General features: G+C 39.8%; 1 protein-coding gene across 1 annotated transcript in view; it reads right to left on the bottom strand.

The window, feature by feature from the left end:
* fstl5 (follistatin-like 5) overlaps positions 1-25601 on the bottom strand; it is a 113596-nt gene extending 87995 nt beyond the window's left edge. Inside the window, exons 1-2 of the mRNA XM_087799340.1 lie at positions 25491-25601; positions 5341-5500 (exon numbers count right to left, since the gene is read on the bottom strand). Of these exons, the coding sequence (XP_087655466.1) occupies positions 5341-5500; positions 25491-25513 (183 nt within the window). The 5' untranslated portion in view covers positions 25514-25601. The remainder of the gene's footprint in view (positions 1-5340; positions 5501-25490) is intronic.
* Between the last annotated feature and the right edge of the window lie 356 nt (positions 25602-25957).

Genomic DNA, 25957 nt, shown 5'->3' with positions numbered 1-25957 from the left:
AACGAGGGAACACTGTAGCTTAAAAATCAATGAGGGAACATTGTAGTTTAAAAATAAATGAGGGAACATTGTAGTTTAATTTTAGACGAGGACCACTGTAGTTTGAAAATAAACGAGGGAACATTGTAGTTTAAAAATAAGTGAGGGAACATTATAGTTTAAAAATAAATGAGGACCACTGTAGTTTAAAAATAAACGAGGGAACACTGTAGTTTAAAAATAAATGAGGGAACATTGTAGTTTAAAAGTAAAAGAGGACCACTGTAGTTTAAAAATAAACGAGGGAACACTGTAGTTTAGAAATAAACAAGGGAACATAGTAATATTAAAAAAAATATGATGGAACACTGTAGTTCAAAAATAGATGAAGGACTACTGTTGTTTTAAAAATAGATGAGGGAACACTGTAGTTTAAAAATAAATGAGGGAACACCGTAGTTCAAAAATAAATGAGGGAACACTGTAATTTAAAAAAAAACAAAAAAACGAGGGAACACTGTATTTTGAAAATAAATGTTTGGAAGATATTTGGATCAACGTTCCAAAAACAGCAGCATCAGAAAATGCTAAAATCATCTTAACCCAGATGTTCAAAGAAGACTCTGTTCTGCTTCAGACGGAGAACGAAACATGTCGACATGCAAACTTCATCTGATGGAACACGACAAGTGATTTACTTCGTCTACTTGTTTCCATCCCGACCTCCCGTTGATGGCTACGAGTAAAAAAGCCTCTCTGTGTTCTCGTCTCCCTCCATGGACTTGACAGACGTCTCCACTAAATCTCCGGGCGAGAGCCAAAAGCCGTGACCCGGTGAAGAGCTCCGGACCATTCTCTCCATCAGCGGACGGTAAATCCCGACAGGCCGGGCGACAATAAAAGTTTACTCCGGACTCTCGGTGATGGAGTGTAATTACACTGTGAGGCCGGCCAGGCTTCTCGGTGAGCCGAGCGGAGCGACTGCTGTCGTTTCCTGCCGAGGCCGTGAGGACATCCATCACACTTGTGAGTCGCTGACACGTCATTAATAAAGTCTGATCCTCAGGATTTACTCATGCAAGCAAGGGAACGTAGGAGGAGAGAGTGAGAGACACACCAGTGGAGATCATGGATGGTAATGACCAGAGAGTTTTTTAAACATGAACGTGTCAAACTGTGCAAAGAACATTTTCATCTTATCAATTCTTTTTTCAAAAAATATTAAGGAGCCTTTACGTTGCCACAAACTCACAACTTTATTTTTTATAAAAGTAAACCAGAATAATAAATGGTGAATTTTACATTTTAAATGTTAATATTTTTAAACATTTAATATATATATATATTTTAATAATTGGATTACATTTTTTTTTTAATATAAAATATGCTATTTTTTGTATACATGGATTTGATATTCTAATTCCAATAATCAAAAAAAATATTTTAGAAATTCAGTATTTTTTATTTCGTACCCCTTTAAATTCAATGTTAAAATTAGGGTATAGATAAGATGCCACCGTTTTTCAATCCAACATGAACCTTCCATCCACCTTCTACATTGTCACTTCATTCGCTAAAAGCTAACAAAAAAAAATAAATAAAACTACTTTAATTTATACAGACTTTTTTTTAAAAATCTGAACCATACAAAGACCATTAAAAATGGATGCACTACTATTAAATATTTATACGGTATTGTAAAACAAAAATGTTACTTTATATTATTTTATTATTTTATTATTTATATAATTTTTGTGGAAGTTCATCAAAATACTGAATTCTTATTTATTAATTTTTAATTTTTATTATTTTTCATTTAAATGCTTTTTAAAGCGTTTCATTATTTTTAGAATTATTAAATTCAATATTTTTCTAATTTAAATTACATAAATTTGTTTGTACACAAAGAGTTTCAAATTCCAATTCGAATCATTAAAAAAAAGATTCTCTAAATTAAATATTTTTTTTATTCGCATCCTTTTAAATTCAATATAAACATGTTAGTATAAAAATGCCTCCAAACAATATAGTTGCCTTTGAATCCGCCGGGAAGAATCGATGCACCAGTGATGCAACGTCATCACATGATCGCCTGTCGCATGATTGGCTTAAAGTTCGATCCAGTAGCTCGGTACTCTTTTGTTTTTGTCTGTTGCTACTATTATACCACCATTTTATATTGAATTTAAAAGACACAAATTCGTAGGAAAAAACGTTGGGAAAAAAAGTTATTATTGGAAACACAATAAAGAACTATATGTGTAAAAAGAATGCTTTACTTTTATATTAAACATTTTAATTCATATTTTAACATGTAAATTATTGAATTAAAATTCAAATAAAAATCAAGACTGTTGCATTCCATTATTCAAAAAAACGTATATATTGTATATTGTCCGTAATTTTAAACGTTAAATTCAACCATTCATTATTCTGGTGCCGCTGATATTCTTCCATATAGATGAAAAAGTCTTATACATACAAGCCATTAACTTTACATCATAATTATTTTTTAAATGTGTCGTCCCTCCTCCTCCTCCCTGGTTCTCTCCGGTCAGGTTCCTCTCCAGACTTCAACTCTCGACTGCAGCACAATTACGGAGACGAACCGGTAGAGATTTCAAACGTCTGACCCAAATATCCGTGTTTCCTACGTTTCATCTCGTCGCAAATCAAAGCCGACACTCCGGAGCAACACATCCCTCTCCTCCTCACCACCGGCACACTTGCCTCGCGTCTGATTCGGTTCCAGACGCTCAGACACATCAATTACGAACGACTCGCAGGGAGAGTCGAGAAGAAAGTGAGACGAGCAGAAGCTGTAAACGTACGTGCGGCAGATGAATTACGACGTTCGGGGGGAAGAGAGAGAACTTGTGTTCGTCGCACACACCAGGACGCCAGGAGGATTCTCTAGTTTCGTCACGACGACTTCTTAATGTCTGAGCCAGTGTGTGGAGAATAGAAGTGTGTATTAACACATTGTTGATACGACACGTATCGCTAACAGGGGACAATTATACGATATATATTGTGATACTATAGTAACAAGTATATATGTGTAATATTGTCGAGTACTTGACTCTGGTGTTGCAGTATTTACAGACCACATGACTCTTGACGAAGTCGTAACTGATTTAATTTGTTTAGGAACCAAATATGTCCAAACATCAGCTGCTGGTGTCGACTGTATCCTCTCGTCCTCAGTCATCACCAGAATTTAGAGACCACATCACTCTTGACGAAGTCGTAACTGCCTTTATTTGTTTTTAAACCAAAATATGTCCAAACATCAGCTTTAAAAGCTGCTGGAGTCGACTGTATCCTCTCGTCCTCAGTCATCACCAGAATTTACAGACCACATGACTCTTGACAAAGTCGTAACTGCTTTGCTTTGGTTTTGAAACCAAAATATGTCCAAACATCAGCTTTAAAAGCATCTGGAGTCCACTGCATCCTCTCGTCCTCAGTCATCACAGATATCATTGTTCCTTTAGCTGCGGATGACGTAACGACTGCTGCCATCTAGGAGGCAGGAAGTTTGTTTGCAACACAAAAATGAACAAACAATATTATGTATAGTGATATATCTATATATATATCTATATCTATATAGATAAAGATAAAGATAAAGATATAGATATAATATATATATATATATATATATACATTGTATATATATATTACTGAATATATATTATTTTATTACAATTTTTAATTCATTTTATTATCTAATTATTTTGATTTATATAATTTAAAACACAATATGAATCATAAAGTGCTATGATTAAAAAAAACAAATAGCTAATGAATCCAGTAGGGGGCGTAACAGTGTGTGAGGGACAGAGGAGGACCACAGTGGATCAGAACCAGGTCTAAAGGATGTAATCTTCTAGGGAAGATCCTGGTTCTGATCCAACTTTGAGTTCAGATAAGTCGGAATGTTTCACTTCCTGAATCGTGGTTTCTTCTTCCTGCTCCGTGACCTTCAGGCACAAACACCTGACGAGGTCACGTGGACAGGAGGTCACGACCTGCGTCATGCGTGGACGACGACAGCTCGGAGACAAACGTTCGTGAAAGAGTTTCTTCCCGAACACGACGTCACGCTCCGGCTCATCCTCTTTCTCCACGGCTGAGACTTCAAAGTTAGCCGTGACACCGAGGTAACCAGATTGGAGCTTCAGAGCCGCGGAGGCGCCGCCGGCAGCAGCGCCGGACCAACACAAGTAAACATCCACCTATCGGGGTCCGGCGCCTCAGACGACCCGCTCGCCCGGACCCGACCAATAACATCGCCCGACTCTCAGACGATGAGAGTTCTAAGATGTTTCGTCCTAAATCGACTTCTATGGAAGTGAATCAGTGATTGAACGAAGTTAACATTTTACTGTTGAAAAGTTTGGAAACTGATTTATATTTTTGAATAGTTTAATAGTTCAATAGCTTATATATTGAAAGGTTGAATTTGTGTTTTTTTTTCTTATTAATTGAATTGAAGTTGAAATTAAATAATTTCGAAATATTGAGTTTGACATTTCAATTCCAACAATTAAAAAAGACACATTTTCTATTCAATGCATTTTATTTTGTAGCATTATTATTTATGTATTTATTTTTAAAGTCTTATTATACCCACTTTTTTTCCATAGAGATGTATATACTTATTCCAATAATTAAATTACAATTTTAATTGTATTTATTTGTTATTTTTAGGCTTTTAAATTCAATATAAAAACTTTGGTATAATAGTATTAACACAAACAAGTTTTACAAATAGAGTAATTAAATAACTTTTTTATAATTCAAAGGTAATGTTTTTTAATTCAATATTTTTTAAATGATATCCTTTTAAATTCAATTTAATATGTTGGTATTATAGTACCAATTTGAATCTTGTTGTTTTTATTTTTAAACACAGTTTTATATTGTCCAATAATTCAATTCAATTATTTTTCGAAATTAAACTTTTAATCTATAGTCGCTTAAATTAAATATATATTGTTACGGTATTAATTATATTTTTTACAAATAGAATTTGATATTCTAATTATTAAAAAACAATATTCACTATTTTACCAATATTTTAATATTGAATTTAAAAGGCTATAAATTGAAAAATATTTAATTTGGAAAGTATATTTTTTAATTATTGGACTTAGAATATCAAACTCTATGTGTAAAAAACTTCATTAGTTTAGAAAATGTTTCCTTTTTTATTACAATTTACTAAAAAAAAAAACATTTCATTAAAAAACTAGTTCAATCCAACCGTTCGATCTTCTGACGGCGATGATACACTCCTGGAGTTCATGATCAATTAATGGAGTCAAACCTCGTTAAGCGAGTAAACGTTCGTACCTTGTGACGGAACCTGACGGCGGCTCGATGAGGCGTCGACCAGAATCCTTCGCCGTCGGGTCTGCCCTGGACGCCGACGGCGGCGAGGCCCAGCAGCAGCATCAGCAGCGTCGGCATCGACGACCACGTCCGACATCCGTCCGCCTTCATCGGTTCGCTCCTGTCGACGACAGACACAATCAAAGGAAGCCGACGATGAATCAAGTCGTGGGTAATTATCGCAGACAAAAGAGACGCGGCGCCGGGTTCCGAGCCGAAGACATCAATACTCAGATTAGATCGTCGCCGGATTCAATTAGAGGGAAGTTGACGGCGTGAATGAATCAAGACGGAGAGACGGAGAGAGACGACATATTAAAGCCAATTAAAGTAGAGATGAAATCTGCAGACAAACATGTTTGATGGAGAACGATGTCGAGTCGAAGAAGCGAGTGACGTTTTTTTTTCTTTCCAGACCAGACGAGTCGAACAGACGCGTCAATGGAAAATGATTTAACACTTTCTTTAATGTAAGACATTGAATGCTACGCTAGCTAGCGTGCTAATTTGATCGGCGTTCGTACCCGATCTTGTTGTTGGTGACCACAGATTACATTTTAGCTCAGCTCTTCAGAGGTCGTGACCCTCACTCGTGAACATGACCCTTGAGAACTCTTTAGAACCATAGATTTAAGTTGTAAAACTCCTGCTAACGGCAGGAGAAATTTGAACATTAAAAAAAAAACTTTTTTGCAATGACTGCGACTCACCACTAGATGGTACAAATAAGGTCGTGTATTCTTCCCTATTAAAAAAAAAAACTATGATTTTTTTTTCCGGTAATTAATTGGCACTAATCTGGAGATACTTGTTTGATACATTGTGAACAAAATATGTCTAGACGTCAGCTTTAAAAGCTGCTGCAGTCGATTGTATCCTCTCGTCCTCAGTCATCTCGCGGGATTTCGTTGTTCCCTAGCTGCTGGAGGATTGTGTGTATTTGCAACACAATAATATTCGCAATAAATGTATATATAATGTATTGAAATTAAAGTAATAACGTAACTATGATAATAAATAAAATACAATTTTAAAGGCCAATAAAAACACACATTTTGAATCGATGCATTGCTGTTGAATGTCGATACAATATCGCTGAAAAATGGTTGCGATGTTTAATTAAATCGATTTTTTTCTTACATCCCTAGTGTGCAATGGCTGCGGCTACCCACTAGATGGCACGGGTGAGGTTGTGTAATTTGCTAATTTCTAGGGTTGTTTATTGGCAAGAATCTGACGACATGTATAGCAATACAAGGGTGTGTTATGATATACTGTAGTAACAAGTATATATTTGTAGTATTGTCGAGTACTTGACTCTGGTGTTGCAGAATTTACAGACCACATGACTCTTGATGAAGTCCTAAGTGTTTTTATGAGTTGAAACCAAAATATGTCGAAAATATTAGCTTTAAAACTGTATCGACTGTATCCTCTCGTCCCCAGTAATTGGCAGGATCTCGAGATCGTTTCTTCAGTTGCAGAGGACGTAATGACAAAATGCTAATTGTAATTGAAGTCGTAACTGCTTTTATTTGATTTGAAACACAAATACGTCTGTATCCTCTTGTCCTCAGTCATTGCGGGAATCTCACAGGATTTAATTGTTTCAATAGCGGCAATATTAAATGTAACAGAAAAACATATTTGTACATTTTTTATTAAACTATATTCCATAAAGCAATTGATCTAAACCACTTCTTTTGAATTTCTATACGGTTTCGGGTGGAAAAAAATGTTGCGACTCACCACTAGATGGCGCGGGTGAGGCGGTCTATTTCCGCCCCAATTATTCAACAACAAATGTGTACTTTGATGTGATAATATAAAAGCTGTCGCACATGTTCCTTCGGCTCGAGTCACACTTTTAATTACGCCTTCAGAAGAACGACGCGCAGGAAAAAAAAAACACGTTCGTCTTTCACACATTTTTAAACATCTTTTCCCGAAAAAAAATGCGTCTCCTCGCGCGAGAGAGAAACGCCGACGTTGTAAAGCGGAGACGATGATTCAAAGAAGTTCCACTTCAAAGAGACGAACACAATCCTCGCTCATGTCTGTCAGTCCGACACAGACTCACCAGGGAGCGTCTGGCTTGAGAAGAAAAAAGTACTGTTGACTTTCTTTTTTCTCAATTATTCACCATCGTGAAGAAAAATCCGTCTGGCCTTGACCAGAATAAAACAACATTTTTTTGTTTTTTTTATCCGAAACGCCGGAAATTTCCAGGAGCCGATGTGTTAACCCGATGTTAACACACTCGCACACATAAAACTAAACGTTGTTATCGACTTCTTTCTTCTCTCCTCGTGAGATCCTTCAGGGAAACAAGAACTTCTGCGGTGAAGACACATCGCAGGAGGATCTGCAGACACTCGAGGCCACAGAGATTCAATTGAAACCGGCTGTCGAACCTTGATGGTGGACTTTGAATAAAAAAAAACAGTCGCGATCGATGTTTAAACGCGAAGAGCTGAAGACGCTTTTGTGCGACACTTTCTTTCTTCTTTATCGTTGACTCGTCGACTGGTGAGAACGTCAAGGTTCGATCTTCACTCAAGTTCATGTTTCTGTCTGAGGCTCGTTTACACTTCCTGTTGAAGATGATCGACACTGACCACTGCTCCTCCTCTCCTCACCATCTCCTCCTTATCTTCTCTCCTCCTCATCTTCTCTCCACCTCCTTCCTTACCCCTTTATATTATCCTCCCCTCCTCCTAACCTCCCTTCCATCTCTCAGGCTACTCTCCTACTACCCCCATCTCACCCTTTCTCCCCTCTACTCCTCATTTTGCTTCTTTTCCCCTTCCTTCCTTTCTCCTCTCTCCCCCTTCTGTCCTCCTCTATTTCTTTCTCTCATTGTCACCCGCTTTGCTTCTTATCTACAACTCTCCTCCTCTCTTCTTTCTCTCCCCCACCTCTTCATGTCACCTTCCCTCTTATCCTCCTCTACTTCTACTCCTCCTCATCTCCTTCTCTCACTCCCCGACTCCCCTTCTCTCCAATCTCTTTTCTTTCTCTCCCTCTCTCCCCCCTCTACTCTCATCCTTCTATCCTTACCTTATCTCCTCCTTTCCCCCTTCCTTCCTTCCTTCCTTCCTTCCTTCCTTCCTTCCTTCCTTCCTTCCTTCCTTCCTTCCTTCCTTCCTTCCTTCCTTCCTTCCTTCCTTCCTTCCTTCCTTCCTTCCTTCCTTCCTTCCTTCCTTCCTTCCTTCCTTCCTTCCTTCCTTCCTTCCTTCCTTCCTTCCTTTCTTTCTTTCTTTCTATTCCACTCCTTTTGTTACATCTAGTGTTTTCACGACATGCTAACTGTTAGCTTGTTTGTTAGCCCTGATATATTTATTGTTTTCTTGTAACAAAGTTAAATACAGACAAAGAAAAAAAGTCCAGGTTTACAAATAAATTGAGTATTTTTAACATTCCACACTAATAATTAATTAATAATTAATAATATAATTAATATAATTATATATAATAATATATAATAATAAGTAATAATGTCTATTATTAACAACTTTTTTTTCACTTTGGCGACAAATATTTAGATTCTTTGATGAAGTTTTTAGGAAATGTTCTTGTCATCTTGTGTAAGATTCGTCTTCAAAGGAGATTTTAGAAACAAAAACTAAAAGTTCATCATGTGATGAGTTGCAGTTTCATCACACCTGAGACTCACCTGTGTGGTGAGAAACAAACAAGAGCATGAGAGCAACGTTAGCAACGAACAGAAGCTCTTCTGTCGGCCAAACCTTCTGAAACATTCCGTAGCGAAGCCAACGAGCTAATTAGAGGCAACGTTCAAAGAGGAACGTGTTCAAACGCTCAAATGGAAGTAAATATTTCTGCCTTTCAGCCCATTTGCCTTCAAAATAAAAGCCTTTGAAGATTAAGTGTCGATTTGTAAGACTCGTGTCGGACGCAGAGAGGGAGGATCCAGCCTTTGAAGCTGCTGGTTTGAAACCCCAAAAGCAGAACTTCTCTGCGTAATTATTAAAACGTAGCTAATGAGGGTTTTTATGAACAAACCTCTCGACGCACAACTATCTACTGAGGGGACCCCGAAGTCACGCCGCATGTCTTAATGGTCTTGATCTGTTCAGGGACATTTACAGTCCCACATGTGTTTTCAGGAAAAGTAATGGATCCAAAAAAGAATAAAAGATGAGGATCGAGTCTGGAGTTGGAATTCCATCAGAATGGACGAAAGGACCAGGATGGAGTCTCAGACATGAAAGGACCATGAAAGGACCAGGATGGAGTCTCAGACATGAAAGGACCACGAAAGGACCAGGATGGAGTCTCAGACATGAAAGGACCATTAAAGGACCAGGATGGAGTCTCAGACATGAAAGGACCATTAAAGGACCAGGATGGAGTCTCAGACATGAAAGGACCATTAAAGCACCAGGATAGAGTCTCAGACATGAAAAGACCATGAAAGGACCAGGATGGAGTCTCAGACATGAAAGGACCATTAAAGGACCAGGATGGAGTCTCAGACATGAAAGGACCATTAAAGGACCAGGATGGAGTCTCAGACATGAAAGGACCACGAAAGGACCAGGATAGAGTCTCAGACAAGAAAGGACCATGAAAGGACCGGGATGGAGTCTCAGACAGGAAAGGACCATGAAAGGACCAGGATGGAGTCTCAGACATGAAAGGACCATGAAAGGACCAGGATGGAGTCTCAGACATGAAAAGGACCAGGATGGAGTCTCAGACATGAAAGGACCATGAAAGGACCAGGATGGAGTCTCAGACATGAAAGGGACCAGGATGGAGTCTCAGACATGAAAGGACCATGAAAGGACCAGGATGGAGTCTCAGACATGAAAAGGACCAGGATGGAGTCTCAGACATGAAAGAACCAGGATGGAGTCTCAGACCTAAAAGGGACCAGGATGGAGTCTCAAAATCCTCAGCAAATCCTTGCGAGGAGTCAAAGCCATTAGCGTTAGCATGTAGCGAGCGATCACTGGGATCAGCGTTCCAGAGTTAAACGTGTTATTAATTGAGGAACTTTAGCAGGAAGTGCTGACAAAGACATACGAGGACTTCATGGAAGCTCAGCAGTTCCACGCGTTTAACTCCTTACAATCAGTCACCGCGGCGACACGTACAAACACCTCCTCACTTCTGCACCTCGACGGCTGTTAGTGATCAATCTGGAAAAGCGGCGCCGCCGCAAAGATCGCCCATAAATCTTTTCCTTTTCTTTATGCAGATGAAAAAAAAACTTTTTTTGTGTGTGTGACTCCAGATGAGATTCTGCAATAAAATGTTCACGGCGTGAATCTGTCGGCGCCTGCAGAACGTCATCACTCAGAGACGTCTTTTTAATGTCTTCCCCTCGGGCCTCGACACCGGGGGGCGCCGGTCGCTGGAGCCCGAGGGCCAGAGGACCAGATGATGATGCCAATGGTCGACCACAACTTCTGTTGACTTATTTAGATGTTACAGGGACGTCACTGACGTGTCGTATCTAATGGAGTCACCAGCTCAAGTAGCAGGTAGTAGCATAGCCGTTAGCATCGCTTTAAAAAAAATGTTATTTTGCTGCAGGGATATGTAAATAAATCAGCAATTACCAATATTACCAAAATGGATTAAAAAAGAAATCAAATGTTATTGTTTATAAAAAGCAGAATTTGTTATTTTTTTTACTTTAGTAATTGCATAAAATTATTTAAAAGGTTTAATTTGTACATTTTCAAATCAATGAAATAAAATAAAAAATAAAAATATCCTTATCCTTTCAAAATAATGCATTTCCTTTACCTATATAGTTTTATATTGTTATCCAATAATTACAAAATAATTTGTTATAAATTCTTCATTTTGTTATTCATAGGCTTTTAAATTCAATGTAAAAATGTTAGTATAATAATGTCACCAGACATTACCAAACGAGTACCGAGCTACTTGATCGAAATTTCCTCCGATCAAAGTGTTACTTTTAAACCAACATTTTTTATTGAATTAAAAATGCTACTAATTAAAAAAAATATATCGAAATTACAAAATGTATTTTTTAATTATCTGAATAATATTAAACTTTTTCAAGTTAAAAATAACGTTTTTAAAAAAGAACAAACTTTTTAAAAGTTTCAATCATTCAATATTCTGACAGTTATATATACTTCCATACACTAAAAAGTTAAGCTGTATGTATATTTTAATAATATTATTATTGTTATAATCATTATTGAGGCATATATTGACTGTAGTGAAGCTAAAGGATCATAATTATTTAATTTATTGTCAACTAAAGCTTGTTATTTATACATTTTCCCTCACACAAAGCTTCGTAATTTGTCAAAAACAAAACACACAATGACACACAACTAAGGTCAATAAAGGGCACTAAAACAAAGTAGTTAAAAAGTAGCTCAAGCAAAGATTGTGTCTTTATTTTTTTGCAGAAACCTTCCGTCGAGGACACAACCGGCGACTAAGGATGACAAAGATGGCCGCCGGTTTTTATTTCCCTGAAACATTGTCGGCGAGAAGCTTCCAGCAAGGCCGACACAGTCGCGTGAATAATTCATCACTTTGTTTGGCTCTAAATATTTCAGACTTTCCGGAAAAGCCGTCCGGGCGAGCGAATCTGAGCCTCTGATCCGAAAGTCCTGGGTTAACAGAGGTGGTACCAGGACAGACTCGGAGCAGGAGAGCTCAGCGCGTCGATACAGAAAGAACCTCTCGGCTCCCTGGAGGTCAAACAACAAGTGTGGGAGCAGGAAAGGTGAAGAAACATGAGGTCCAAACCGGTGGAAAAAGCTCAGCTCAGTTCATGTCAGAGGGGGATACGTAAAACACAAAAGTGGATGTAGCCATTAGCGCAGTGGAGCTACATGAGCGACAGCTGAGGCTGATCGTAAATCACCGGCGAGGCAGTAACTCCGGTGCAGTCATGTGACGCAGAACCGCTGGTGCACGAGTCGGCTGAGGACGATGGATGGGGGCCGGCGAAGAGAGAGAGAGAGAAAGGGAAAGAAAAAGAGAAAGAGAAGAGAGAAACACGTACAGTATATATTTGTAGTACTGTCGAGTACTTGACTCTGGTGTTGCAGAATTTACAGACCACATGACTTTTGACGAAGTCGTAACTGCTTTCATTTGTTTTGAAACCAAAATATGTCCAAACATCAGCTTTAAAAGCTGCTGGAGTCACTGTATCCTCTCGTCCTCAGTAATTGGCAGGATCTATAGATCGTTTCTTCAGTTGCAGAGAACGTAATGACAAAATGTTAATTGTAATAGAAAATATGTTTTTCAGAAAATGTTTTGTCATATGAACCATAGAAAAAAAAATTTATGATAAAAAAGGGAGTTGAAGGCCAAAATATATTTTTATATATATATATATACATATATATGTTTTTATTGATAGTGTTAGATACGAAAAAACTATTGCAGTATTTAAGTGTATTCATTTTTTCTTTTGCAATACCTGCGACTCCCCACTAGATGGCACGAACAAGGCAGCGTATTTCACTTTAGCGTAAACAAAATTCCATTTATTCAGTAATTAATATGTACTTTGATGGTATTAAAGTCATCCGGCATTTTGGTTCGCACTTTTAGGGCGTTTAATCGCAACACAAAAATGAACAAAATGCTGTGAATATTTGTGCTTAGTTGTGTTGTTTTTCCTATCGCTTGTGCGTCATCTTATCTCATTCTATTGTGAACTGACAAAACACAAATGTTGTGTTTACTGGCAATAAGAGTTACTAAATATTTGCATGTTAAATGCTAATAAAAATAAATAAAAAATCGAATTGTTTTATTTTATAGACACATTGAATATACAAACTAAAGAGGAACTGTTATAAGAAATTAAATATGATTTTAATGTCAAAAAAAAAAAAAAAAAAAAATGTATATTGATGAAGTGATTGATAAAGTTTAATATACATACAGTACCTTGATAAAAAATACAACCTGATATTTAAGTGTAGCGATATTTTCTTAAACCCCTAGCAATGATGTGGATCAGATCCTCCAATTCTTCAGAAAAAAACGATTTATTCTTGACCCCGGAACTGCAATAAAACCCGGTTGTTAACAATGGAGACTAGTTACGAAAGTGGGCGGAGACCAGTTACGAAAGTGGGCGGAGACTAGTTACGAAAGTGGGCGGAGACTAGTTACGAAAGTGGGCGGAGACCAGTTACGAAAGTGGGCGGAGACTAGTTATGAAAGTGGGCGGAGACCAGTTACGAAAGTGGGCGGGGACCCGTTACGAAAGTGGGCGGAGACCAGTTACGAAAGTGGGCGGGACTCGTTACGAAAGTGGGCGGAGCCACTTCTGCTGACACGAGGCGTCGAAGCTAAAATCATCGTCTTCAGAAACTTTGTAGCGTCTAAAACTCCGAATAACTAAATTAAGCGAGAAGTGGGATCCGGGATGTCGCCTCTGTTTATGTAAAATATACAACATTTAGATTAAAAAGCTTCTCCTCGCTCGCCTCCAGCGCCGCCGCCGCCGCCACCCGCTCTCAAACCGGATTAGCCGCCGTATCAGGGAACATGTTTACTTCCTCGCATTTCCATAATCTCATCAAGTCGGCGCTGATGAAGTCGCTGCTGCGGACAAGATGATGGATGGAACTTCAAACGTCATCGCCGGCACTCGACACATTTGAAGAGTTTGCAACAAATAATTTAAAAAAAAAAAGAGAAACGTCTTCCGGGTGAGTTTTTCCGACGACTGAAAGTTGAAGTCGCCGAGTCAGCTTTAAAGTGTCAGCAGGACGTCCTGCTGCAGGTGCGGCAGACGAGACGGTGACTGAGGACGAGGAGACGCTCCAGACTTCGACTTATGTTTCTGACATCTAATAGGCGGTAGGTGACCCTCAAAACGTTGTGATCAATACCAACATCTCCACTTTCACAGACAGCGATCAACATCCACTCATTAGGAGCATTTGGAATTATTACCTTTTTGGTTGGTTTTACAGGTGAGAACAAGTTATTTGTGTTAAAATAATTAATGAACTGAACGGTGAAGAAGATTTTATAAATATTAATAAATATAGATTATTTTGATTTTTCGTTAAATCATATAATCATTTGTGATGTTTCAGGGTTTATTTTGTGGCCAATCTCACTTGGAATAGTGGCTCCATTAAAATACAAGGATTTATTTTAGTTTTTCTAATTTAAAAAAAAGTACTTCTTTATCTGTTTTTTTTTTAATAATCTTGCATCTGAAAAATACTTTTTGAATACTAAAATGAACCTCATAAACATTTCATGGTCATTTCTCTGAAGCAGTTTTACTCACTGAAAGATGAAAAACTTCCAACATGATACGATGGCGCAAGTATCAAATATATAACACACAACATTTTGAGGATCACCTACCCCTATACAAACATACAGCATTAACAAAGAAAAAAATAATTCCTTCCGTCCTAAAACAATGGGATGCTAACTAGCGCGAGCGCTAACGGATCAAAATTCTTTGGGATTCCCACATCTCAATCAGTGGAAGAGAGAGGACGTCCCAGCTCCCCGGGGTCACACGGACACGCTGAGCCAGGTTAAATGAAGCTCGCCTGAAACTGGACCCTCGGTGCGTCCGACTCTCCGGGAGAGGCTCGTCTGCGATTATTCAAATAGTCAGCGAGGTCGGTGGTGGCGACCTTGAAGTCAGCAGATAAACTCACCCTCTCCCTCACCCTCTCCCTCACCCTCTCCCCCCCCCACCATATGCTTGAGCTGACACATCCTTGACCCCCAGTGGGTGGATCACTTTACGCACGCTCAGCGGTATTTTTTTTTTCACCGCGTGGATCAATTTGGCCACCGTCATGTTTGGCAAAAACGTATCACGCCACCGCCGCCGCCGCCGCCTCTCCAGCTGCCCCGGCGGCGCCTGATAAGAAACCCCTTTGAGTTCCGATCACGTCCCGAACTGCAGGCGACCCTCCTCCTCCTCCTCTGCCCCCCCCACGGTGTTTCGTTCTCCCTCACAGACGCCGATTTTTCTGCTTCTGTTCCATCAGCGCGGCGAGATAACGCTTCGTGTGACATTCACTCTCGCAGCAGCGTGTCCATCATCGCGTTCTTCCTCACGGTTGAAAGACAGGAAGTGGACTCGTTCGTGGCGTTTAATATGTGTTGTGAGGCCGGCGTCCACCAGGGGGCTCTGTTGAGCACGTACAAGCGAAGCTACGACGCTACATTGCGAAGTTTCCTACGCGATCCGAGTCAACGTAAGTCAGTCACACTAGGCCTGGGGTCAAGGTCAGACGTTTGTGCCGCTTCATTAAAGTTTTCTTTATTGATAAAGTTCCACCGACAGATCTTCTGCTAGCTTCGCATTGTTGTCGTCATGTGGACAAAACATGTTTTTTTCATCTTTGTTAATTAATTGTGTTTATCTGTGTTTTATACATTTATATAAGTCTTTAGAATGTTGTGTATTGTTCATTCGTAACGTATGTCATCGTATCGTACGAAAGGTTTTTCAGTGATTTAAAAAAATACTTCAAAGAAATGTGATGAAATGACCTTGAATCATCAGATGTTTGTCCTGCGTTATTAAAGTTTTCTTTATCGATAAAGTTCCACCGACAGATATTCTGCTGGCTTCGCATTGTTGTCGTCATGTGGACAAAACACGTTATTTTCATCCTTGTTAATTAATTGTGTGTGTCTGTGTTTTATACATTTATATGTCTTTGTTATTTGTCTTCGATCTATGTTCTTTATCTTTAGACTTAGATTGTATCATCTTGTTCTATCTCTTTATTTCTCTTTATTCTTGTTCTTATTTTTATGAATAATCGTCTGTATTGCTGTGTCTAATTGAAAAAAAACAACAATTATCAATAAAAGATCTGAAGTCCTACCTAACCTAAAAGGTTGTGTATTATTCATTCGTAACGTATGTCATTGTATCGGACGGAAAGTATTTCAGTGATTTTAAAAAACACTTCAAAGAAATGTGATGAAATGACCTTCAATCATCAGATGTTTGTCCTGCGTTATTAAAGTTTTCTTTATCGATAGAGTTCCAGCGACGGTTGTTGTGGTGCAGAATTATGAAGGACGATGAGTGACGGCACTTTAACTAATTAATAGATAAATACAAAAATAAAATAAAAAAAAAATACATGGTTGAATAAACGTGAAAATGTAAAAAAAAAAAAGAATAACTTCTGATTTTATTTCTATTTTCATATAGATTTATTTATTTATACATTTTAACTGTAATTTATTTGTACATTCAATTATTTATGTATATTGGTATTTTCTACGTTACTCTTTCAGGAATTTATACTTTATCGCTTTTTGTCGATTTTGTTTTTTCTATTTTGCGACATTTCCCTACGAGTAACACGTTTATTTATACATGTAGTTGTGTATTTATACATCTTTTTATGTCTTTTATAGTAATAGATACAGGATATAATGAGGGTAAAAATAACGTGAGAACCGTAGCAGTTGACATTCGACGTTAGCATGTAGCATCTCTGCAGTTTGTGTTGAAAAAAAGTGTTGAAACGTGTTTGTTAAACGTGTTAAACTCAGATTATACTTCAGATGGAAATAAATGTCGACTCAAAGGTTTCGTGCTCGGCCGTCGAGGGAAGCTCTGGGTAAGAGAGTCGTTCCTGCAGGTCCGTCCATCATCATCTCGCAGCAAATGTGTTTGATGAAGAGGGCGGCGACCTTCTCTCCCGCGAGCCTCCCACCGGGGGCGACTCCAGACTAGAGTTCCAAATGTGTTCTGGCCTTTCGCTGAGCTGCGTTTAATAAGTCGGCGTTTGACCTCCGGGGGGCGGCGTTGGGACTCGCCGTCGGCTCCGATGTTTCACTGGACGCTGGTGAATCGATGAGAGCCGATGTTTACGAGGAGCTGAAGACGCCGTAAAACCTGCCGCGGCGACACCGTCGGCGAAGACGAAGGTTCTTATAAACCGGCCACTTGTTCGTCCGGCGGGAGTCGGACTCGAGTACGACTTGAAGTTGTGACCTGAACGAACGCCGAGTTGTTGTGAGTCGCACAAGAACACAACCGTTTCTTTTTTGTTATAGAATATAAAAAGGAAAATTTGTTTTAACTGTAGCCATCAGCAACAAATACAGGTTCCAAAAAACCGCCTGTCAAGGTGAATAGACCGACACTGACTTGCTCATAGTTGTCGACTCTTCTGCTCTCTGCTGCCACCTACTGATCGGGGGGGTTCGAAAATATTGATATACTTTAACATTGCAAAATGTTTTTTCACAATGTCGTATTGATATTCAACATCAGTTTGTCGATATTAGAAAAATAGAAATCTTTTTCATTTCTTTTTTTGGGGGCTTTCAAATAATACTTTATTATGATCATAGTTTAATGGTTTATATTTTAATAAAGTGTGTATTAAATGAATTAATTTGAATTAAACATTTGTGTAATTAAGATGCAAAGTATTTGTTCATTTTTTAGTTGAACGAATCTTTATCCTGCAAGAGGGCAGCAGTTATTATCTCCTCTGCAGCTAAAACAACAATTAAATCCTGGCGATGACTGAGGACGAGAGGATACAGTCGACTCAAGCCACTTTTAAAGCTGATGTTTTGACATATTTTGATTTTAAAAGTAATTGAAGTAACGACTTCATCAAGAGTCATGTGGTCTGGTAATTCTGAAACACCAGAGTCAAGTACTCGACAATACTACAAATATATCCTTGGTACTACAGTATCAGAATGTATTGTATTGTAGCCCCTGCAGTGTGATACGCATCACCAGATTCTTGACAGTACACGCTCTCAGAACTCGAGTTCATCCACGTTTATATTTCTTCTGTTTGCTCGCCTGAACTTCCCGTGACACCGAACTCTTCTTGACAAGTTCCTCCTACAGATCCACTGATGCCTCCACTTGTTCTCCGTCGACCCACATGAAGTGTGCAGTCGACTCCAGCTCCGGTTCGACCGATGATCTCCCTCTGCAGCAGCACCGGGGGTCCCGAGCGCAAACCCGTCGTGCAAAAAGTGGAGATCACAGTGAAAGTAAAGGCTGCTCGGGAAGCGCCGTCTCAGAACCGCCGTCAGCCGATCCAGCTGCCGGCACAGCTGGACGTCTGCAGCAGCAGAGGGAAGAGGAAGATGGAGGAGAGGAGGAGGAGGAGATGGACAAAAGCCTCCGAGAATCCCTTCAACAAAAGCATCTGTCGCGAATGAATGGACGACGACGACACGACCACGAGCTTGTGAGGAGAATCCGAGCTGCTTAATCTGAGGATTACAGCGGAGATTACAGCCGAGAAACCAGGATGAAGCCACCGGAAGTTAAAGGAAGCAGAGAACATGACAGAAACATCTGAATTACAGGTGGCAAACTCATGGTTTGGAGGCCAACTTCAGGCCCGCTGAGACATTTAAGATGGCCGACAACAGCTGTAGGACAACGGTAGCTCCAAAAGCAAACAATATTGATAATAATGTAAGAAAATATCGTTACAAAATAGAAAAATCTGGAATTTTACGATACGGTAACATAATCAAAATCACTTTATACTAATTTTTGGTCATTTATTTAAAAAAAACAAAAACTTTTTTATTCAGATTTCAAATCATTCAAACTTTTTCGAGTTCTTTTATGGTTAATATTTCAATAAAATGTGAGTACAATTTTATAATTCCATTTTTTTTTTTTTACATCAACATGCACATTTTTACCGCCTTCTGTTAATTTTTTGTGTTGCAATTACCTTTAATGTAGCCAAAGGAACCATTTAAGATTGTGGCTATGACTGAGGACGAGAGGATACAGTCGACTCCAGCAGCTTTTAAAGCTGATGTTTGGACATATTTTGGTTTTTTTTCATGATACTTTATCAATATTTAATAGCACAATATTGATGTATTTTATGTTTATTCATTTTCATTTATTTATTTCTAATGTTAGTTTTTAAGGTTTATGTTTCCATAAAGTGTGAATAAATTAAAATTATTACATCCTCCGCAGCTAAAGTCACAATAAAATCCAGTGAGATCCTGGCGACGACTGAGGACAAGAGGATACAGTCGACTCCAGCAGCTTTTAAAGCTGATGTTTGGACATATTTTGGTTTCAAGACAAATGAAAGCAGTTACGACTTCGTCAAGAGTCATGTGGTCTGTAAATACTTCAACACCAGAGTCAAGTACTCGACAATACTACAAATATATACTTGTTACTATAGTATCACAATATATGGTATCGTTGTCACTGTACACAGCCCTAATACTCAGTAAAAGTGAGCAAGAAAAATAGTTTTCTGTTGTTATTCTGACCATATAACCTCCTTGGCAGTGGAAATAACAATCTCAAAATGACGGTTTGATTGAAAAACACAAAGTGAATCATTTGTGAATCGACTCTGAAGGATCCAGACCAGCAGCTCGTCCTCGGGTTGAATCTGAATCGACGAAGGAAGTAAATTAAAGAGACGATCGGGGGACGCGGCTCATATACTGCACGTACATTAAAAATAATAAAGAAGACGTAAAGTCATCTCTAAAAGCTCTTTGGCTGATGAATTGAAGATATAAATTCTAATTACGGCCAACCCTGCGTCACATTCGTCTCTGGCCGCGGCTCATCCATCAAAACGCCGCCGCCTCCGACCGCAGCCTCTTCCTGGTGTTCGAGCCCAGAGACGCTCGCCTGATAACCATCCAGAGTCAGACAAAGAACCGCAGCCGTAACCAAAATAAATGACTCCTCGACCCAAGATTGACGACCAACACCGTCGTCATCTTTGCGCTCGCGTCTCTCTGCTGTGTTTTTTCTTTAAACCACATTCACGATCACGAGTCTGTTACCGTGTTTACACATGTTCACTGCGGACACGTCTGATTCTGATCTGATTTACAGGCCGACTGTCCACACTGGACTCATCCAGCTAATGCTGTGGTGATGACATCGCTGAGGATTAAATGATTGTTACTATCACTTATCACGATAAAGTAAGTAAGTAATGGTTGTTTCTAGAAAGGGCAAGGATAAGATTTATTGTGATACTGTAGTAATGTGCTGTTGAATGTCGATACAGTATCATGAAGAAATGTTGCAATGTTTAATTAAATCTATTTTTTTCTAACATCCCGAGTGTGCAATGGCTGCGACTCACCACTAGATGGCACGGATGAGGCAGTGTATTTCACTGTAGTGTTAATAAAAACTACTTTTTTTTAGGGTTGTTTATTGGCAAGAATCTGGTATGAATCGCAATACAAGGGCATGTTACGATAAACTGTAGTAACACGTATATATGTGTAGTATTGTCGAGTACTTGACTCTGGTGTTGCAGAATTTACAGACCACATGACTCTTGACGAAGTCGCAACTGCTTTCATTCGTTTTGAAACCAAAATATGTACAAACATCAGCTTTAAAAGCTGCTGGAATCACTGTATCCTCTCGTCCTCAGTCATCACCAGAATTTACAGACCACATGACTCTTGACGAAGTCGTAACTGATTCCATTCGTTTTCAAACCAAAATATGTCCAAACATTAGCTTTAAAAGCTGCTGGAGTCACTGTATCCTCTCGTCCTCAGTCATCACCAGAATTTACAGACCACATGACTCTTGACGAAGTCGTAACTGATTCCATTCGTTTTCAAACAAAAATATGTCCAAACATCAGCTTTAAAAGCCGCTGGAGTCGACTGTATCCTCTCGTCCTCAGTCATCACCAGAATTTACAGACCACATGACTCTTGACGAAGTCGTTACTTCTTTCATTTGTTTTGAAACCAAAATATGTCCAAACATCAGCTTTAAAAGCTGCTGGAGTCAAATGTATCCTCTCGTCCTCAGTCATCACCAGAATTTACAGACCACATGACTCTTGACGAAGTCGTTACTACTTTCATTTGTTTTGAAACCAAAACATGTCCAAACATCAGCTTTAAAAGCTGCTGGGGTCGACTGTATCCTCTCGTCCTCAGTCATGGTCGGAATCTCACAGGAATTCATTGTTCCTTAGCCTTTCAGAGGTCGTATTGACTGCTGCCATTTAGTGGCCGATATTTAATTGCAGCACTAACATGATCAATTTGATATCGATATAGTGTCGTTAGTATCATGAAAAAACATCGGGATATTTAAGTGTATCTATTTTTCTCTCACATCCCAAATTATCAATGTCTGAAAGGATCTTTTTCTTTTAAAGATTGGATTCTCTCTGAAGGAACATTTGACACATTAGGATTATACAAAAAAAGAAGCTTATTAACAAAAGATAATGTCAATAAAACCACAAACTCTATGCAGGAACATCTGGTTGCGAAAAAAAAAACAGCTGACTCAGCATTATGTCGAGATGGTTCTTTCTTGAATTTAACATTTCTTTTGGTGCCATTTTATTTTGGTTGTTTTTCATCTAAGCGTCTATTTATGGAAAAAAAAAAAGCAAACGTTTAATTGGTTATCGTTGAAAAAATGTTGCTAACGCCTGATTTAGCATATTGATGATGTCATCCAAGCGCGACAGTGAAAGCAACAACAAAGGGAGACACAATAATTTCACACAGTATGTTACCTTCATCGACACCTGTCACAGAGCAACAAACGACTCGGACCACGAGGGCGAGTCGGGAACTCCGGGGACCCTCGGAGGGACCGGACGTGTGGGCAGCAGAAGCTAATTGATCATTAGCAGAACTGACTAGGTCTGAAAGCCATCGATCAATGAAGGAAACCACAGAGGAAATCAACCACAGAAAAGGTCACGTGACTCGACTGCTATCGAATTTCTCGAGTCGTCGTGTGACAGTTTTCGGACTTTTTGTCGTCTCTCGACCAAACTTTTCTGCTCGTTTGATAAATCAAATGTGACAGAAAAATAAATTATAAAAAAAACAAATACACACGTTTGTCTAAAGATAAAAAACATGCCCAACAAATTGATGACTTAGTTTTTATCTGTTGTGGTCTGCAAAGGTAGGGGCTTGAGAGGAGAGGTGGTGGTCTGCAAATGTAGGGGCTTGAGAGGAGAGGTGGTGGTCTGCAGGGGTAGGGGCTTGAGAGGAGAGGTGGTGGTCTGCAAATGTAGGGGCTCATGAGGAGAGGTGGTGGTCTGCAAGGGTAGGGGCTTGAGAGGAGAGGTGGTGGTCTGCAAATGTAGGGGCTTGAGAGGAGAGGTGGTGGTCTGCAGGGGTAGGGGCTTGAGAGGAGAGGTGGTGGTCTGCAAATGTAGGGGCTCATGAGGAGAGGTGGTGGTCTGCAAAGGTAGGGGCTTGAGAGGAGAGGTGGTGGTCTGCAAATGTAGGGTATTGAGAGGAGAGGTTGTGGTCTGCAGGGGTAGGGGCTTGAGAGGAGAGGTGGTGGTCTGCAAAGGTAGGGGCTTGAGAGGAGAGGTGGTGGTCTTCAGGGGTAGGGGCTTGAGAGGAGAGGTGGTGGTCTGCAGGGGTAGGGGTTTGAGAGGAGAGGTGGTGGTCTGCAAAGGTAGGGGCTTGAGATGAGAGGTGGTGGTCTGCAGGGGTGGGGGTTTGAGAGGGAGGTGATGGTCTGTAGGGGTAGGGGTTTGAGAGGAGAGGTAGGGGCTTGAGAAAGAAGGTACTACAGCAGGGGGGCTCGAGACAGGAGGTGCAGGGGTTTGAGAAGAGAGAGGGTCTACAGAAACAGGGGTTTGAGGTCAAACCATTATTTTTAGAACAAGGATCTGAGATGTTGTTGTTTTTTTAATACAGATTCTTCTCGACACGTAGAAGCGAAAACAACGATCACGTTTCCTCGTCCGTCGATCTGAAAGTTCTGATCTGAAAGTTCTGATCCGACGGAGCGTCTCCTCAGCCTCCGAGCGTCGACGTCTCATCATTAGCAACTTCAAACAGAACCGAGCCTTCAACCCGGAACACTCGCTGCGACTCCTCGTTACCGACGTGAAGAAGAATCGAAGACGACGACGACTCTCGTCCCGAGAGACGCACACGTGGTTCCAGCGACACATCAAACACACAAACGCACACTCGCACGCTAATATGCTACGTGTTAAACCACAGAAACATGTCGTCGAACTGTTTACTCAAATAAAAATAATAATATGACACTTAATTGAAATGTGTTTTACACACAGACGCACCTGACAAACACGCACATCAAAGTGTGCGTCCGAGTGTTGTGTGACACGCACAAATGTGTGCGTCTTCCTCGCTCAGATCTCAAGGCAACATCAGCTCCGTCATGTTGGATCATCTCAACCATCACATGCTCCTTGTTCCACCACGTGAATCCACATGGGACGTCTGATATGAAGAAAACGACACTCGCAACAGCGACCCCAAGTGGTCGGAGGGCACATGAACGACATCGTTTTTGTTTTAAAGTTAAATAAGGAAATTTCCATTACAAAGAAATTATTAAATTTGACTTCTTGAATTAGATGGTAAAGATGAACATGTCAGCATGAGAACAATTGAGAATATATTTGACAAAAAACGAATTATTTATTGAAATAATAACAAGTTTTCCTTGATATTTATTAGTTTTTTATTTGTTTTATGTGTAGTTGTTAGAAAGCCCATATATTTTATGTTTTTCTTGGTTTATTGTAGTTGAAACCGTTCTTTTTTTTATTTTTATTATAAAATTCGTACGCCCTTGAAGGCATCATTGACGTGTGACGATCGACGCAGTGCGTGAATTCAAAAGGACGAATCTGATTCATTAGACTCATAAAGATTATAACAGTTTAGTCAGAGTAGTACTTTAATCTCATATATGCCGATGTGTGTGTGTCATTAAAAAAAATGTTTTATCTTGAAATAAAAGATGTTATTATGTTTACAAAAGGGTGTATAACTTTTACCAGAATATTACTGAATTATATTAATTCAATCAATATAAAAAAACAACATAATTAAAATGACAAAACTATTTATCTGTAATCTGAGGTCATTTAATCCAGGATTCTCAGAGCTGCTCTGGCCCTGAACACACTGTTCTGCCCATATTCTGCCTGTAATCTCAGTCAGATTTACGAATTCAAAACCTCCAGCAGCGCCCCCGAGTGGACGGAGGTGTGACCACAGCCAAAGTGTTACATTAAATAATTAATTGTTTTTTTTGTAATGAAAATGTTCAGGAGGACGATCAACACACAACATCTCAGTGGCACAACAACAAGCAAGTCGCCAGATCGACTGAGGAGGACACCCTGGAAAGCGAGATGACTCGACAGAAAACCCAGCTGTGTCTCCCATTGGTGCCATCTTTGTTACGATGCAGGAGCAGGAGTAAATGTCAACAGTTGTACATGAACTCAGGAACGAACGTGCGATTAAAAGTCAACTTTAGATGAGTAATACTAAGTTATATGGTATCAGTAGGTTGTATTGGTATCAGTGGAATAAGTACAAGTATTAGTACTCGTTGTAGAATATGGCAAAATGACAGTAAAGTAGTGAAATAAAACTCTAAACAAGTATTTAAAAAACGATTGAAAAAGTAATAACAGTAAAACTATAGTAATGTTTACTTTAATGTTATTATGAGTATAAATATTACTATAACTTGTAGTACAGCAGAAGTGTTGGTTGGATTATTTGCTGTAGTATTTTAATAGTACTGCAAATGATACTAACACTATAAAGCAGCAGCAGTAGAAGTGGATAATAAAAATATATATATATATTAATCCATCAGAGATTTTAGGGGATTAGGTTTTCACTAGTGATATTCCGAATAGACGTCATGTGACGTCATGGTCTCAATCGTGTTTGTTCACTATCATCATCATCATCATCTTCATCATCTTCATCTTCATCATCACTGTCGTGTCTCCTCTCGACCACTTCATCCGCTCCGTCCGTCCGCGGCTCGTCCAGCACCAGAACTTTCCAAACGTCGTCACGTCCGAGCCTCAATCCGCGCGTTGAAAACAAAAGTCTAATCCCGCCGCTAACGGTGTCACTCGGGGATTACGGAGCCGGGCAGGGACGGTCGTGATGGAGGTCCGCGAGCCTCGTGACCGGACGAGTTCCGCTCGGACCAGGAGCTCCACCGACCGGAACCAGCGCCACGTTATTTTTCAGGATAGACTTCGATTTTTGCCTCAACTATAGTTAGGGATTAAGTTTGAATAATCTGCGGAATAAAGATGTTTTACCTGAGAGTCCAGACGAGGACCATCCAAGCGCTATAATCCGGCAGATTAACCCGCTCCAACTGGACCTAATCCACGGTCCTTGCGCGCCTTTAGATCCGTTGGGTTCTGACGGAGAAGTTTGTTCCAGAAGGTTTTAAGATCCGAGTTCAGCACCAGCTCCTCTGGACAGCTCCCGCGCGCGCTCACAGCTCCGACCTCGGCCACTGTCGGCTCGTCAGTGCGCGTGCGCGCCACCAGCCCCAACCTCACCTACACACGCGCGCGCCGACGGGGGGGAGGGAGGGTGGGAACTAAACACAACTCTGTCACGCGCACACGCACACGTCCACTTATCAGCTGCTACCCCGCGATAAGACTCTCTGACCCTGGAGAGCTGGGACAAGAACCAAGAGACGTGTGGAGGTGAAGAGCGCCTCCTGGCGGTCATGAAGCTAAAAACAGATGGTTTTTTTGTGTGTGTATTTGTG

This window comes from Callionymus lyra, chromosome 9 (assembly GCF_982586985.1).
Source record: "Callionymus lyra chromosome 9, fCalLyr1.hap1.1, whole genome shotgun sequence".
NCBI lineage: Eukaryota > Metazoa > Chordata > Actinopteri > Syngnathiformes > Callionymidae > Callionymus > Callionymus lyra.
This window is presented reverse-complemented; position numbering and strand designations above follow the sequence as displayed.